Below are 16912 nucleotides of genomic sequence, written 5' to 3'. Positions count from 1 at the left end.
AAGGGTTTACGGTTTGATGTCCCGCTTTCGCTTTTGCTTTCTTCTATTCCTCGAACATTCTTTCACCGTTTCGTTACTTATTTCGCCGTGTAGAACGCCATTTACGATGGCAGAATTTACCGGACTGGACGTACACGTAAGTATGTATGGTATTCCTGTTGACGGATTGGATGCTGCGACGCGGTGAGATAAACAGAGAAGTGTAATGGATCGAACTTTTCTAGCTTGTGGCATTATTGAAAAACTGTGTGTCGTCTGTTTAACGTGCATCGAGCGACAAAAATCAATGAGCAGCATGCTCTCACGTACCTCCTACGCATACTTAATTTAGAACCTTTTAAAAACTAACTCCGAGTAATGATAAAACACGTATAAGTAAGTTTTAGCCGCAATATGCAAGCAAAAAGAGGCAATGTTGCCTTGCTTGGGAACGCTTTCGATTAAAATGTCGATAACTATCCTTGCATCGTCAAAAGTTCTCTTATGCCTATACATCCGGTGTACACACGCACACACGCACGCACGCGCAGAGAGAGAGAGTTTACTTATATATACTTATATATAATTTACTATATTACAGACATATATATACTACCGGTCAAAAGTTTAGAATCACTGTGCATTGCAAGTTACGCAAAAATTTTCAGAAAAAAGTTTGCAATTTTAAGAATTTTTTAACGAATGTTTTATCATTCCAATCCGTCGAAATGAGGTAAATTGCTACTGATCTCCACAACGTCAATTTCAAATCTACAAAGAATTAGTAACAGATTCAGTATTGATGAAAATTGACAGGTGATTCCACACTTTTGGCCGGTAGTGTATATACGCTTCCTAGTGTGTTCGTTTCACGTTCTAATTACCGTTACCATCCGTGTTCTTTTCGTGTCGCGTGCAACTCTTTTTTACCGCGTACGAATGGAGAAAAACTGTACGTGAATCCCAGGAGAAAACGTGTGCCCGATGGGGGATCAAATGCGACAAAACTGTCCTCGAATCTGTCACGGTGTCGCAGCACTGTTGAATAAGCTAATGTTATGTGCTCGCTCGTGTTCACCAAGTTCCAACACAGTGACATCAAAGTAGGAACAATTTCTAAAGATCACCTAGATATCGAATTCGTGTAGGCTCGATGATCCTATGATGCCCGATCCCATGGAAGAAATGCAGGTGGTTAGATATCACATAGTTGTGGTAAGAACGAATGCGACGTCTAGTTTTCTTGCTCTGTCACTTTCATTAATACGACACATTTAAAGGTCGATCAAGAAGAAAGTGCGCGCAATTTGGTGCGCAAACGCAGGATATCGCGATGATGGTGGGCGGATTATCGCGAAGGAGGATCGAGCAGGGAAACAATTTGAAAATTTCATATTGCTGGCTTGCTTGTCTTGTGCCAACGACGCGACGCGACGAGACGAGACGAGACGAGACGAGACGAGACGCGGAGCGTCGCGCCGTTACAATTTTATAGCTTCGAATCGTCTACCGATATTTATTGATTGGGTGAAGAACCAGCACATTATTGAAATTGTTAGAAACATCGTCTACGTACGCGTATACGGATGTAACGTGTAGGTATAGATCGTAACGTGCAATGTGCTGTATGAAGTTTAACGAGCATCGCTTACCACCGATTCGGCGGGGCTCTCTCTTGCATGCATCATTCCTCGTAATTACTCGGGGTATTAATTATTAATTACAGCTGATTGTCGGGCGTGATTTTTCTCGTAGCGATCTAAAAATAAAAGGATCAATTACGACAACGGATGTTACTTAATTGCTGCCACGGTGCACAGCACAATCGATGTATTTATTTCATCGGATCGTCTAGATAATGGAAACTTGATCGTGCATCGTGTACTTTCGATAGCTGCTTCAAAATGTACACCGGCGAAAGAAGAGAAAAGATCGATTGAAGACGATGGGTGGTTTAGATGCGCAGGAGGGATCTTGTTCATTAACCGGCATTCCAGCAGAATGCCACTGTGATATCGTGTATCTCGTAGCATACAGTACGCATCACAGGATTCTGTGATTTCAAAGGACGATTCTCCGTTGTGTGGCATTGAAAATTAGACCGTTGCTGAACATCGTCGAGGGCAAGCGTAATCGAAATATCCGATAATATCCGAGATGTTGTAATTCGATGGGCTAGGGTGGGTGGAGTGAAGGAAAAGAGAATGCACACTTGTAGGCTACATGAATAAAGTGGCGCAATGAGTTCGTTACGTCTCTCTTTTGTTGCAAATTTACACACGCGAATGGTGACGCGTTTCAGTCGTTTGAAAAAAGCAGAGAGTCGTTTTATCTGTGATCTTGGAATAATAGACGCGCGTTCGGTCGTCGTTGCTAAAGGGTAGAAAACCACGGAAAGGACTCAGTTATGTGTAGCTATCGGTGTCGCTAAATCTCTTGTCCCTACCGGCGAATAAGTTGCTGAAAAAAAATAGAAAATTTATCGTTGTTGCTGCCTGCGAGTTTTCTTGTTCTCCTCTCTTATTTCGTTGGCATGCAACATTCTCGATATCGGGCTGGCTGATCTGCCGCGTGTTTTCACCAGATTGCTTTTGTATACGCGTACACGTGGTAGTTGCATCTCGTGTATCGTAATACGAATGTTTCTTCAGCCTTTCCTCGAGTAATCATTAAACGATGATCGTGTGCATCTGTTCCACGATATATATCACAATGGTACTTGGCAACGTGTGATTTTCGTATAACACGAAGCACGAAAACGCGATGGACGAAATAAGCAAGAAATGGAGTTTTCCGTTGACTCCCTTATCGATGATAGCCCTACAGCCCGGTATGTCGTTCAATGCGAAAAGGATAAATGTATGCATATAGAGGGACGCAGTCGAGGGATCCGACGTGATATGCATGTATATACACGTACTTATGTATGTATACATATATGATGCGTACGTTTGCGAGAAGAATATATTTGCCAGAAAATGGCTACAATTTATACACTCGCGGGCGTGTGTGTGTGTGTGTGCGTGTTGTAGATATGCTAAACGTACACGTATTAAATAACCCTTCAGATTTCTTATCGCACCACATATTCGTTTCGTTTCGTCGCGTTACGTCGCGATGTTTCGATTCGAGAGCGAGTTTCCCAGATGAACCACCGTGTCCTGGTGCCTGTGCATTCTCAATCATAAAGGTTAGTTAAGGAAATCCCCTTGGAAAATTCACAACGCGCGAATGAATACGTAATAGAAAGAATTTCTTCAGAGCTGGTTCAACACAAGAGCCGATTATGGTTGCAAATTGCTCTGTGATCTTTAATACCAGTTCCTTTAGCAAAAAACTATTTTAATATAATCGTTAATTGTCCAAAGGTAAAGAGCTGGTCGGTGGTTTTACATAGCGCTTCGTTTCATTTCGCTTGATTTTATTGGCGCTACGCGGTAATACAACGGTGCGAGTAAAAATATTTGTTCACTTTTAATCTTAAAAAAGTTAAGCAGACGTCGCGTCGTGATGAAGATTTTTTTCTACGAGCAAAAAGCTGGAAAGAGAGATCGTGTACTGTAATATGACTGTTAAGAAGATAGAATAGGTGGAGATGGTAGAGTTACAAAACGACGAAATAAGTTTGATCGTTTTCCTATACTATCGGTTATATCGAGTAGTAAGTGAAAGGGTCAAATAATATCTCTGGAACACGCGTATCGTTACGTGTCATCCACGACTTACGCTATGAGGTGTCCATGTTTTTATGTTTTTCCTAAAAGATTAATCGGATGGAAAATTTTTACTTTTTTGACGTTCGTTTCATTGAAGTATCACCGATCGAGAAATCATATAAATACATACATACATAGATATGTATGCATATGGAAGAAACTCGTCTGCTTTTCTCGTTGATCGTTAACAGTTTTAACGTTCAACTTAATTTATATACTATATACGATACAAGGAACATCGGGACTTTATTCTAGATCGCTGCCAGTAATTCCTGTCTACTATTAAACGCGACTGTTTTTCTGCCGGTTACTAATTCAGAAACTGGCGAGTGATAGCTTGATATCGAAAAGAATTTGTATTTGGTAGTGAAAATAAAGAAGACGCCTCCTACGTGAAGGAAAATGTGTATTCGTAAAACACGCTGTTTATTATATTTGTTGACATTTGAATTGCACGGTGTTAATGGTGTTAACGGGGTGTTACTATTTCATTGTTCTCACAAACTTCCTCGTTGAAGCAACACTTGGCACACTGTTCTTGCGGGGTTTGTTCGAGCAATAACGGGTAAGTATCCAATCCAATTACCAACGGATTAACAATCTGCTAACAGGCAATGTGAAAACTTGCTATTTATCGAGAGTACGAGTTATCTTCGAAACTGTATTTACTTGGAAGCTGGTTAATCGTCGATTTACCCTGTAAATTTCTAACGAGTTTCCAATCGAGCATGGACACATCTTCCATTTTTAAATACTTCTCGTTGGAATTGTATTTGATAGCTAGTTGTTTACCAACGCGACAGCAAGCAAAATATAATCTCTTTCTTTCCGGTTTTACGAGGTCGCGCGTGATTCAGCGATGTAAATACAGCGTAACGCTAATTCGTCTCCGTAACGCAGCTATAGATATTCTTTAATACATATAAAGTAGGTATATAGAAAGCAACCCCTCTAAAATTCATCGTTGTTCCTTTATGCCTCAAGCTAGAATCTTTATGTGCAAATTTATTCACTTTATCCTCGAAAATTTATCGCGATGTACCATTTACACCGCGTTCAAGTCTCCTCTTGTGCTATCGCGTACCAGAACGACAAAGAACTCGACACTTTTCTGGATGCTCCTCTGGCAAACTCGCGCGAATCTTACTGTTTCGTCGCGCAGCGTCGTGAAAACCGCTTTAACAACCACTATTCGTCGATTACCACATTCTCATCTTCTTTACTGGTAGCTTACGATGGTTATACCATTCTACGTGTAAGAGCAACCTTCTTGCCGTAACGAACGAAAATAATATGCTCTCGAAACGATTAATTGTTTCCTTTTGACCCAGTTTGCCACGATGGTTTAAACTACACGCACGAAAGGGAAAAAATATGTAAGTGCTTACATACTTTACGACCTATCATACATAGCGCGACGAGTGGTCGCGTGGCCAGTGTTATTGTGAACGAAGAATGGCAAGTAGTAGAAGTCGATGCGTGTTCAGCCTGGCTTCTAAATGCGGTACCGATGATAACCGAAAAACAAAGTAAGAATAGTAATGATCCAAACATCTGTAGTAAGATGTCAACTTATCATAGAAACTGGTACATGTCGGCTAACTTTCGTAATTGTGCCGACATAACACTTATACTGGTATCGCGCAAAAGTTTTAATTAAATCTTGATCTTCGGGACCAGGTGAGGTGATTATCTCGTTCGATGCTCCTTTGTCTATGACGAACCGCATTAATTCTCCTACGGTTTTGTCTTTCACCCGCAGATATATTTAATAATCATATGAATACATTTTGTATAATAGCGTGGCTATGGTTGCTTTTCATTGAAATTATGCTGGAGGAAATGAAGGAGCGAAATTTTTAGCACATCTCGAAACACATATAAGGTAAGACGGGGGAAGATGCCAAACAACCATAACTTAGAGTTTATCCGGTAAAGTTTAGCAAAATTGTATCTGCGTTCTTCTGTTATGTCAGTTGGTAAAGGAGGTCACTTGACATTTGCTTTAACATACAACATAGGTATGTTTTGAAGAAAATTATGTTGTAACGTCCGCAAAAATTTTTTTTGCCGCTATTATTTTGCGTTGCAATAAAAAAGGACAGTGTTATCAACAACGGCGAGTTGCTAGCTGAAAAGAAGGTATTCTTCTTACTTATTTTGACTTTTGTACAAATGATTGGCGTACAATTTGACTTACTTAACAAGCATAGCATCTTCTCCAACACATAAATTGTGTTGGGGTAAGATGTCCTATTAGTATAGATATTGCAACTTATCACAGCTAAGATGGTGTCAACAGTGGTACAGATAATTTTTGTATTGCTTGTAATGGCTACTGTGGCGACAAAAATGTATCTAAAGTGGATTGGATTTCTTAGATCTTTTGCCAATATTTGTGAAAATTGTGGCGAATAAAAAGTACTACACAATTTTTTCTTTCGCTTGCATCTTTTCCAACATTTTATTCAGGTTGAAATGGCATCACAATGAGATTAAGCTGTCTAATGAATACTTACCCCAATGCGTTGGGGCATCAATTTAGAAGTGTTCGTTTCATAGTGTATAATTTGTATAACAAATAAAGTTTGTTAATTTGATAGAAATATATGTATTAAAGGGTCTGGCAGGATAAAATAGTCAGAAGTGCCCTTGAACCAATTAGGTTGTGCGATATACCATTCGAAAACTCACCGAAAGAAAACATTTGACACCAACTTTCAATCCTTTAGCTCGACCTAGGGGGTAGTTACAGGGTGGTTTATGTTCATAATTCTGTGGATTATTTTCCCTATTTAGCGGTATGCAAAAATTTTGAAAAAAAATCTAGCACATTGCGTATATGAAGGCACACGTTAGTGAATTTTTTCCGACTTTTCCGTTACAAATCCTAGTTGTAAAAAATACCCTAGGTCGAGCTATAGGATTGAAAGTTGATGTCAAATGTTTTCTTTCGGTGAGTTTTCGAATGATATATCGCACGACTTAATTGATTCAAGGACACTTTTCACCAACTTATCCTGCTAGACCGTTTTTTATAGGTTTAATAAAAAACCTTAGACATCTTCCCTCGACTTACTTAATGTATGTTGGTATATATACGACATAAATCGAAAAGGTGGAAAGAGGACAATGTATGAGTGTATGAGTCTATGAGAGAAAACGTGTTTGCGGTGTGAGTGGGAGAGTGGAAAAGAGTAGGCAAAAGGAACGAAACGAAAGGATAATTCCAAGTAATTAGGATGTAGCGATCTGGTATATTTGTTCGGCAGAATACTCACCTCGCCTCACGTTACTTTATACGCTGCCACGCTGCGGTTTTCAATCGCAAACGAGTGAATATTCGAGGAGAATCTTGGTTTCTTTCTGGAGCATGATTAACAACAGCTACGACATTCTTAACCTTAAGTATGTGCACGTTCTAGCTGCTAGCTGTTCTATATTGCACTACACTGAACAAAGGAAGCGTAGAACAGTAAGCGAAAGGGGGGGGGGGGGGGGGGGGGCAGAGAGACAGAGGAAACGGAATGAAATGTCGTAGAATACGGAGATGATTAGTATGGTGAAACGATAAAAGGGACAATAATCGCAAGTACGCAATTTGTTTGCTTCTCAGGGAATTTGCGGAATGCAGAAGAAGAAGAGAAGAACGGTCGATGAGAGTGGAATCGCGAACGGCGCGTGGTACACGTTCAGAAAACCGAACCTTTTTACATTATGCGCATTAATCAGGTAAACGAGACTCGCGTGTTTTTCCTTGATAATAAACCGCTGCCAGTGAATGTCAATAATTCAAATGCAGATATATTTTACGTATCAACGTACGCGGTATAGTTCGCAAACGTTCGATCGGTGGACACGGTTTACGGAAAGTAAACGAATATACACCTATAATACTATGCTGGCAAATTAAAGAGTGTTAAATTCCGTTTCATTTCGTATCCGTTTAAAGATGTCGGTATTCGGTTGCAACCACTTCAAAAGAATTTCGATAAACTCGAGGAACGTCGAAACCTCTAAGATATTCATCAATACAGAAGGCAGTTGTTCTCGATACCGTTCTTTCGCAAGATTTCTAGATTTCTGGGAAAGTTATCATTTGTTAGTTAGTTGGTTGACACTGTGCTTTGTTTACCGATAACACGTTTATTTAATAATAGGCAACAAATCGAGCGTATTGTACGTATAAGAGTGGTGCGGATAATGTTCGATGGGCCTGTGTCTCTGTGTGTTTGTGTATATGTCGGAAAGTGCTGCAAGCCTGTTTGTACTTGGAAGCCGAATGTCTGACGAGAGTTTCTAAATTTCTCACGAGAGTTTCACGGTCAACTGCACTTGTGCCTCGTTCTTTTCGGAAGCCTGTTGCTCTCAAGGATCACCGCGACATAGATATACCGATTGCTGCTTTAGCATTTCTACCTTGACGCACCTTCGAACAGTGGACGAACAACGTGTTTACCCTTACTTTTTTCGTCTCCTTCTTTTTCTTCGTCTTCTTGTTATTCTTTCTACAAACGTGAGTACGTATATGTAGAAGCGTTTCGAAGCTAGTGGCAAAGGTCAAGCATATATGAAGCTAGAAGGGTTTACGAGCGCCGCTCGCGAGAAACATACTTGACGAATGAGATTGAAAAGAAAATGGGGAAGATACGCGTTAACGTTCCCGTAATTTCCACGATATGACATGTGAACACGCACAGCTGTTCAACATAGACGTTCAATTGTTTCAAGAACTTGACTCTAATCGAATTGAAAAGTTTCACATACGCGTACTGTTCTTTGTGCTTGCTTGATGAAACGCCCGAAGCGATCTGAATACGACGCGTTTCAAAGTTTCGCCGGTTAAACTGAAAATCACTAGGAGAAATATATATATATATATATGTATACGTATGTATAATATATATTGTGTTGAGGAGTGATGTGTTCTGGGGAAAATGTTGGTTGTGATTTTCCCAACCGATTTTCGTAATACCTACCCGTCTACGAAACAAATAGCAGTGAAGAGAAGAAAATTGAGGGGAAAATAATAAGTGCGACAATGGGAAACCGCGTAGTTACCTTTCGTAGGTGGATCCAAAGATGTGACCAGCAGTCGATGAAGCGGTGATATTGGCTCGAAAGGATGAAGCGGCGGACAGAGGATGATTCAAAGGTGAGACCCGATCGACGTGACGGACAACGATGAACTGACGCTCCGCGTGCTTCACCTTATACATAGGCCGGCGTTGTGACGTCACGGATCTCTGGGACCAATGAGAGAACGAAGCTTGCACCACCGTTGGGGATAGAAATCTAACCCCGTACCCCTTTCATCGTAAATATCTCGGAGAAACTTGTAGCTATCTCGAATACGTAATATTTCGGTGACCACCGATTTCCCCTTTGCACATTTCCATCCCTTTCTCTTCGGAACCATCTCCTCTTTTCTCCCCTCCACCCGTTTCTCCTTTCTCCTTTGCCCACGAGGATATTCATCGATTACGAGTACAATCTCAGCGACGGCGTTCCTTCTAATAGCAATAAGAAAAAGATTAATAATCAGATATGCGAGTACATGCATTTCTCCTACTTCTCTTTATCCATGAAATTCTTTTCGTCGATGCTTCTCCACTAAAGAAAGAACAAAGGAATCACCACCGCCGCGTCCAGGTGAGCAGACGATGCAACGTTTGGCAAGACTTGCCAAGTAAAATAACGTCGGACCAAACGATATTACGCGTCGTTTATACGCGGTACGCGCGATTAACACGGTTAATATCAAGTTGTAATGAATATTCATGTTGGTTTGCAGCATCGGTCCAGCAGAGATGTTGCCAAAGTTATACCTAAGCGCGCACATTGAATAATGGCGCGACTTGGAAAGTCACCCAAATGACATTTGCTCTTCGAATCGCGTTGGCAAACGCTTCTATTACTTATATTCCAGCAAAAACAGAACAAGAAAATGTAGCGTGCCTCCAGCGGAACCTTTGAAAATCCCATGTAGTCTGCACGTGTTAAGGTGTATTCGTGCAAGTTAGCTCACATCGAAAAGAGATAACGTTCACGAGTGGAATGGAAACAATGTCCGATAGATAGGCAAAATTGGACAAACAGGTGCTCTCGTTGTCGATGAAATCAGGGAACAGAGGTATCGCATTAATACTCCTTGAACGTTTAAACACGTTTAAAACGTTCTGTAATGGTTATCTCACTCGTCCGAGCAATAAGAATAGATTCCATATACATACATCGAGCCGAAAAGTTACAAGTGGACGTTTGGTCTGAGGGAAACGAGAGAGAGAAAATGAACAAGCGAAGCTAGAAAAGCAATGCGGTATTCTCGTAAAGTTGTTTGAGGACGTTTAAATGGGAAGAAAGTGGTATTAGTTACACGGTCGATCTACCATAGTCGCGCGCCGTTACCGTCCTCTAAGAAGAAAAATACACCCTTGTGGATACTGGTAGAGTTTTCCACGATTCCTTCGTAGCACCATTTCGACCGTGAAATTTTCACCTGTGTCGCATTCCTGGGATAAACAGATCGTTCGTTGTTTACGGTTGTTACCGCGCGAAACGACGAAAAAGACGTGGAAAAGTAAATAGCACGCGTGTATGATATCTCTGTAATTAAAGCGCGTGTAACGATCGTACAAGACGGTCTATTGGAGAAGAAGCACGCGAGAAATCCCACGTTCGTTACGTGAAACATTTACAATGTGAATGAAACGAAACGAAATGATTTTCGATAGGAGCCAGTCAAACGGGGACGCGACTAACTCGAACGCTTGTACGCGGTAGAGAGACGCGGAAAGTACACGCTCGAATAAATACATCAAGTTATATGCATGCACGTTTCAAAGAGTGGTGTGGTATGGCGTATCGTCAAACTGAAAATTCTTCCTTGACGCTGGTTGATTGAACGAACGTTAACGTTCCTCTCAAACGGGCATAACAGTCAACCTCGTATAACCTTGAACCTTGTACACGCGGTTTCACTATATATACATCGTCGACGACGATGACGATGACGACCCTTTCGTTGCGTACGAAGAGGAGTCGCTTCGGGCGACATTCAGAACACGGAGAACTCCTCGGGTTCTCGTCTTCTGATCGAACAAATTCTGCAATAGCTGATCAAGCTTGATGACAATGAAAAGCCGCAGGCTGCACCGAACGAGAATCCTTATTTACCTTGTTCCTTTTGAGAGACGTATTCTTACCACCCAGGGGATCCTGTTATCATCTCGAAACGGAAGTGAAGCGTTTGAACCGTATCGATTTCCATTCAACTAGCTACCACTGAATCGCGTTTACGCGCTTCACTTTACCGACTCTGCGATCATTCCATTGAGAAGAACAGTGTACATATAATGTCACCGCGGCTCTTTCGTTCAGGACAATGAAATTTATGAAATGAAATTTGGAAATTGGGTAGAAATATGGAACCAAGAAGGATGTGTTTTGGGCTTTACCGGCGGAAGTGAACATGCATTTTCTCGTGTATCATTCGTTGAATACTTCTGTTCAATTTATCGTTCGTTCCTTTCTCCCTTAGATCCTGCTACGATTTCTTCCTCGTGTGTAACATTGGTAGCAGGAACAAATAGCTCGTTTACGTTCAGAGCAGCCGGTAGAAACTTGGTGAGACCAGGGTACGTAAATATATGTATGTATGTATACCTGTAAATATCTGTCGGTTCATCCTGATAATGCTAAGCAAAATGCAGTGTGTTCGTGCCATTGCTGTGCCATACACGTACGAACAATAATTGATTTTATTCTTTACATTGAATTTACGGCTAATCATGCCGAAACGTACAACGCAAAGCACACCGCTGCGTGTAAAATTTCACGATTCTTGCTTAACCTTCTAACATAAGTCCAGGGGTGTTTTAAACTTGCCGTAGAATTTTTCTGAGGGTGAAAATAGTCTATTTTATGTTTCGGATTGGAAGAATACTCGTTAATCTTTAATTTCGGATATGGGACGTAGGAGTCCCACCGGAACTTACGAGTAATTATTTTCAACATTGATCGGAAATATAGAATACAACAGAAATACGTACTTAAAATATATTTTTAATTCTGTTTTTTTAAGATAATTGTAAAAACGGTTTTTGCTTTTGTTACAGCAGAGATATACATTGCATTTTACGCAAAAGGAAAATGGTTTATTTTTAATTTATGAGTGTTAATGTGTGAGTGTTATGAGTAATTAATGCATAGAGTGTATCTGTGTCTAAATTCGCTTAACATTGGAAAATGGTCTAGTAAGTCAAATCTTTCGTGGGTACCTGCTTACGAGTTTTTGAATTTTTTGCAGTGATACTCGACAATCCGTCACTTCAGCATCCACGTACCTTTTGCCACAATAAAATGAACCTTGAATAAAGACTAAACACTCGAACACATTTTATCATTCCCGCATAAGTAATATAGAATAGTACGAATATTTAAAGAAACAGTGATGACGTATAAGGACTTGACAATTTTCATAAATATCTTCTCCTGAGTCCTGGTGGGACATACGCGTTCCATAATTTCAATCCGAAAGCCCCTCTATGTATACATAACGTAAACAGAATGCTGTACCCATAAATAATTTTGTTAATTAGGACTCAGTTTTACTATATATGTATATATGCTTATTTTACTATAAAAAGTACTTTTACTTACTTTAATTTATAAAACTAGTTGACAAGTCGCAACCAGCTCAGATCACGATCAATAACACCGACGAAATTCACTTGTTTATAACTGTAAAAAGTTTAATCTCGGGTTCTGATGATACAAACAGTTTCTTCTCTGCTGATTAAAAGCAAAGATCTGGTACCGGATAGACCTTGCACCTAATGTATTTTTGTGTCCAACATTTTGAAATACCGATCGTGTAAAAAGTCAGAGTTTTTAGTATGCCCTGTACGATATAAAGCGGTGAGTTTAGGAATTACATACAATCCAACCATCGAAGATGGTAAGGTCGACAGATGTAAAAAATTCTCTTTTATTAAATTTGCATATAAAGATATATACATATATTGGATTGCGTGGGTAGAATTATTCACGATCTTTTGACAGCAGCAGAACATGCGCATGTGATGAATTATCTACTAATAAACAATTACGTTACTTTCTTATTTGTAATTTCATAGTGACGTTTAATTCCAATTCCAACCACTACTAATGTTGTAATCTTATTCTATGCTGAATCGGTAATATTGGTAGCGCCACGAAAATGGTAAGGATCTTCTCGACCCTAAAGCCCCGGTCAAAAACTCCCATAAGATGCTAGATCTATCCTGTACGTCGTCTGTGATACATGACAAACTTTGCACCTAATCTATTTTTGTGTCCAACGTTCTGAAATACCAATCGTGTAAAAAATCAGAGTTTTTGTTATGCCATCTACAACATAAAGCGGTGAGTTTAGGAACTACGTATAATCCAACCATCGAAGATGGTAAAGTCGACAGATGTAAAAAATTCTCTTTTATTAAATTTGCATAGAAGATACATACATATATTGGATTGCGTGGGTAGAATTGTTCACGATCTTTTGACAGCAACAGAACATGCGCATGTGATGAATCATCTACTAATAAACAATTACGTTACTTTCTTATTTGTAATTTCATAGTGACGTTTAATTCCAATTCCAATCACTACTAATGTTGTAATCTTATTCTATACTAAATCGGTAACGTTGGTAGCGACACGAAAATGATAAGGGTCTTTTCGGCAACAAAGTCCCATAAGATGTTTTAGGACTATCCTGTACGTCGCCTCTGTAGTACTCTTAAGTCCCTCTAAGAGTTCAAACAATTACAAAAGTTGAAATAATTACAAGAGTTAAAACAATATTACGCGTATAAATGGACACGTTTGAAATAGTCGCTGCCCAAAGTGCACATTGCACTCTGATGGCGCGTGTGCGAATTAGTAAGAAACGTCTGCGTGAATCGATAGCGCGACGCAGTTGACATCGTATAAGCTTAGACCACAGACGATGTATAGGATAGACCTAACATCTTATCTGATTTTTTGTCCGGAGTTTTGGGGCCGAGAAGAACCTTACCATTTTCGTGTCGCTACCAATATTACCGATTCAGCATAGAATAAGATTACAACATTAATAGTGGTTGGAATTGGAATTAAACGTAACTATGAAATTACAAATAAGAAAGTAATGTAATTGTTTATTAGTAGATGATTCATCACATGCGCATGTTCTACTGCTGTCAAAAGATCGTGAACAATTCTACCCACGCAATCCAATATATGTATATATCTTGATATGCAAATTTAATAAAAGAGAATTTTTTACATCTGTCGACTTTACCACCTTCGATGGTTGGATTGTATGTAATTCCTAAACTCGCCGCTTTATATCGTACAGGGCATACTAAAAACTCTGACTTTTTACTCGATCGGTATTTCAGAACGTTGGACACCAAAATACATTAGGTGCAAGGTCTATCCTGTACCTCGTCTGTGGACAAGTTCAGTCGCTGCTTGGTGTGCGTGAGATGCCGTAGTTAACCTAACCAATTCGTTGGTGGACAAGTTAAGATAAGGTGTAGAGTCATCGCGTGCTAACCAACAACGCTGCGATGGACGATACGTCGTCGAAAGGTTTGAAAACTAACGAACAAATTGTAAAAGAACTTACGAAGGATCTAGAAAGTTCTTGCGTAAGAGCAGATGATGACCAGCACGTAGTATCGAACGAGAATGTCGCAAAGTCGACGGTAAGTGGTGTGGAAAGTAACAGTTTCGGATTGGACTATATAGAAAAGAAGAGTGACGAGAATGATGGTAAATACGAAGTGGATGGCGAACACGACACGAATCCTCTGAATGATTACGTGGACGAAGACTCGTTGAAAGACAGAGAACTGTCTCTCTCCGAAAGTGAAAAAGAAGTTTGTATTTTGTTGTCATCGAACTACATAAACGATCAACACATCCACTAAACCTTCACCCATTTACTTTCAGACGCTTAAAAACGAGGCGGAGAAGCATAAGAATAAGGGAAACGATTATTTCAAAAGTGGAGAGTATACACAGGCAATATTGATGTATACACAGGGAATACAAACTTGTCCACTAGCCTACAGCAAAGAAAGGTCCATTTTGTACGCGAACAGGGCAGCTGCAAAGTCAAAATGTCTGGTAATGCTATTATTTTAAGAATATTAGTATATTAGTAAAACGTTTTAAAAGAACGTTGTCGATCGTTCTGATCAAGTGACGTATGTATTTTACCATGAGATACCACTTTCAAAGTAGGAGAGAGAATCTGCAATATCAGACTGTACCAAAGCCATAGAATTGAATCCAAGTTACGTAAAAGCATATGTCAGGAGAGGTCAATTGTATGAAGAGTCAGAGAAACTGGATGAATCTTTGGAAGATTTCAAGAAGGTTCTAACATTTGACCCTAGCCACAAAGATGCAAATAACGCGGTTCGGGTAATTGACAGAAAATAATTTTCTTGTTTGTAATGTATTTGCAAAATATTAATAGGTTAACCATGTTTACAGAGATTGCCAGCATTGATTGAGGAAAGAAACGAAAAATTGAAGACGGAAATGATTGGTAAACTAAAAGACTTGGGAAATATGGTTCTGAAACCTTTTGGACTTTCTATGAATAATTTTGAACTGGAAAATAATCCGGACAGCGGTGGTTATTCCGTCAAGTTTCGTCAGAGCCCTAGTTAATACGTTGATCGACGTATCGATGTATACGTATCAATGGATGGATTGTTGAACGCGTGTCACAGGATATTTATAAATACTTTATGTAAATTCTACTCGGATGCTGTGTGCTTCTTCTTACTGTAATAAAGATGAAAAGGACGTTACGATAGGTACATATTTACAAGATGTTGAAATTGGTGATGTTTCCACACGAAAACCGCGTTGTTCGATTCACCTCGATGCGAAGTTGGCTTCTTTCGCGTTACCTATTGACATTTTCACAAGTTTGTTTCTAAACTTACGATACCCCGTAATTAGTCGCCGCGTGTATTTCAGTCTTTCTCCATGATAAAGGGTAAGTGTTCAGTTTTGGTTGTCGTGAATTAACCAGTCGCATGGTAATATCATTTACAAAAAAAATGCGTGTCGCTTATTGCATTGTTAATTCAAAGTTTCCTTGGTATCCACTGCGATTAATACTTGGATCGATAGTTACAATATTTGTTGTCTAACGTTGCTAACAACAACACAACGTTAAGTTTTTATTCCCATGATTTCATCTACCGTTCATAGTTGAGTTTGCACGGAATACGCGAATAACATTGGCTGCATATGATTGTAATAAGCTGAAAATGCAATAAAACGTGAAAATGATCCTTAGTATCTAACATAAGAACGAGTCTAACGAAAGTATAGCGTATAAAATTTTCTTTTCTCGTCTTGTATAATGGAAAGCGTGTGACGGACAGCAGGGACAGGTGCAACGAACGAACGTGGTGGACATTAAAATATGGTAGAGATACTGTCCCCTTCCTGTTCTCTCAACCTGCTGCTACATTCTCCCTTACGCATATTGCGATATTCTCTTTTTATTCGCTTCTGTCTTTAAGTAAATTCACTTTACTTTTTTTAGTTTGAGTTTTTCTCCAGTCACATAAATTATCCTGATTCCTCACAGTTTTCTCTCCGTTCAATCAGAATATTCGTTTTATATCCTTATTTGTTATGGCGTACGCGAAGCGCCTTTGACATATTGCGATAGCATGCGGTGCGCATGCGTATGCACGTGATACATTGGTATCAGGGGGTTGTGACAAAGGGAAAGATATGCTCGTGCACCCGCGCGCATGTGTAGGTATGTAGCTATGAGAAAGGTGTAGAAGGGGGGCTTGATTCGCGAACAGCGCATAAACGCAGTCGAGTGGCGAACGATAAACGGTGTATCGGTCGGTAGAGAGGGTATATGCGAGCAAAGATCGTTAAAAACGAGCAGCGTGTGTGCGCATTTAGGCGGTGTCCTGCCACACGCTCGTACACGTACACATCCACGTTGAGAGAGAGAAAGAGAGGGAGAGGGACTGTGTATGCGGCAATGAAATTGGAAATCCAAGAAAGAAAGATAGTAACGTAGGCTAAAGGAGGAAAATTGGAGAAGGGGAAAAGAACTACGAGTAGGAAGGGGCAGAAGAGGGTGCGGGTGGTGGAAGACGTGAGAAGAATAGGGAAAAGAGCAAGGGGGATGTGAAAGA

At 39.9% G+C, this 16912-nt stretch overlaps 2 protein-coding genes across 2 annotated transcripts in view; one reads left to right on the top strand and one right to left on the bottom strand.

Moving 5' to 3' along the window:
• The window catches only part of LOC108575678 (tachykinins), a 21066-nt gene extending 12203 nt beyond the window's left edge, over nt 1-8863 (bottom strand). The window contains exon 1 of the mRNA XM_017938543.1: nt 8757-8863. The gene's annotated coding sequence lies outside the window, so the exon portion shown is untranslated. The remainder of the gene's footprint in view (nt 1-8756) is intronic.
• Nucleotides 8864-14199: 5336 nt separating this feature from the next.
• Nucleotides 14200-15702, top strand: LOC108575661 (tetratricopeptide repeat protein 1). The gene is made up of 4 exons (XM_017938517.1): nt 14200-14602; nt 14676-14852; nt 14970-15152; nt 15225-15702. The coding sequence occupies exons 1-4, from the start codon at nt 14291-14293 to the stop codon at nt 15402-15404; spliced, it is 852 nt and encodes a 283-aa protein (XP_017794006.1). The 5' UTR covers nt 14200-14290; the 3' UTR covers nt 15405-15702.
• Nucleotides 15703-16912: the final 1210 nt, after the last annotated feature.

Source organism: Habropoda laboriosa, unplaced genomic scaffold (genome assembly GCF_001263275.1).
Source record: "Habropoda laboriosa isolate 0110345459 unplaced genomic scaffold, ASM126327v1 scaffold18, whole genome shotgun sequence".
NCBI classification, from domain to species: domain Eukaryota; kingdom Metazoa; phylum Arthropoda; class Insecta; order Hymenoptera; family Apidae; genus Habropoda; species Habropoda laboriosa.
This window is presented reverse-complemented; position numbering and strand designations above follow the sequence as displayed.

Coding starts and splice junctions, on each gene's coding strand:
- LOC108575661 (XM_017938517.1), top strand. CDS start 14,291: ATGGACGATACGTCGTCGAAAGGTTTGAAAACTAACGAACAAATTGTA. Junction 14,603..14,675: donor TCTCCGAAAGTGAAAAAGAA/GTTTGTATTTTG, acceptor ATTTACTTTCAG/ACGCTTAAAAACGAGGCGGA. Junction 15,153..15,224: donor ATGCAAATAACGCGGTTCGG/GTAATTGACAGA, acceptor CCATGTTTACAG/AGATTGCCAGCATTGATTGA.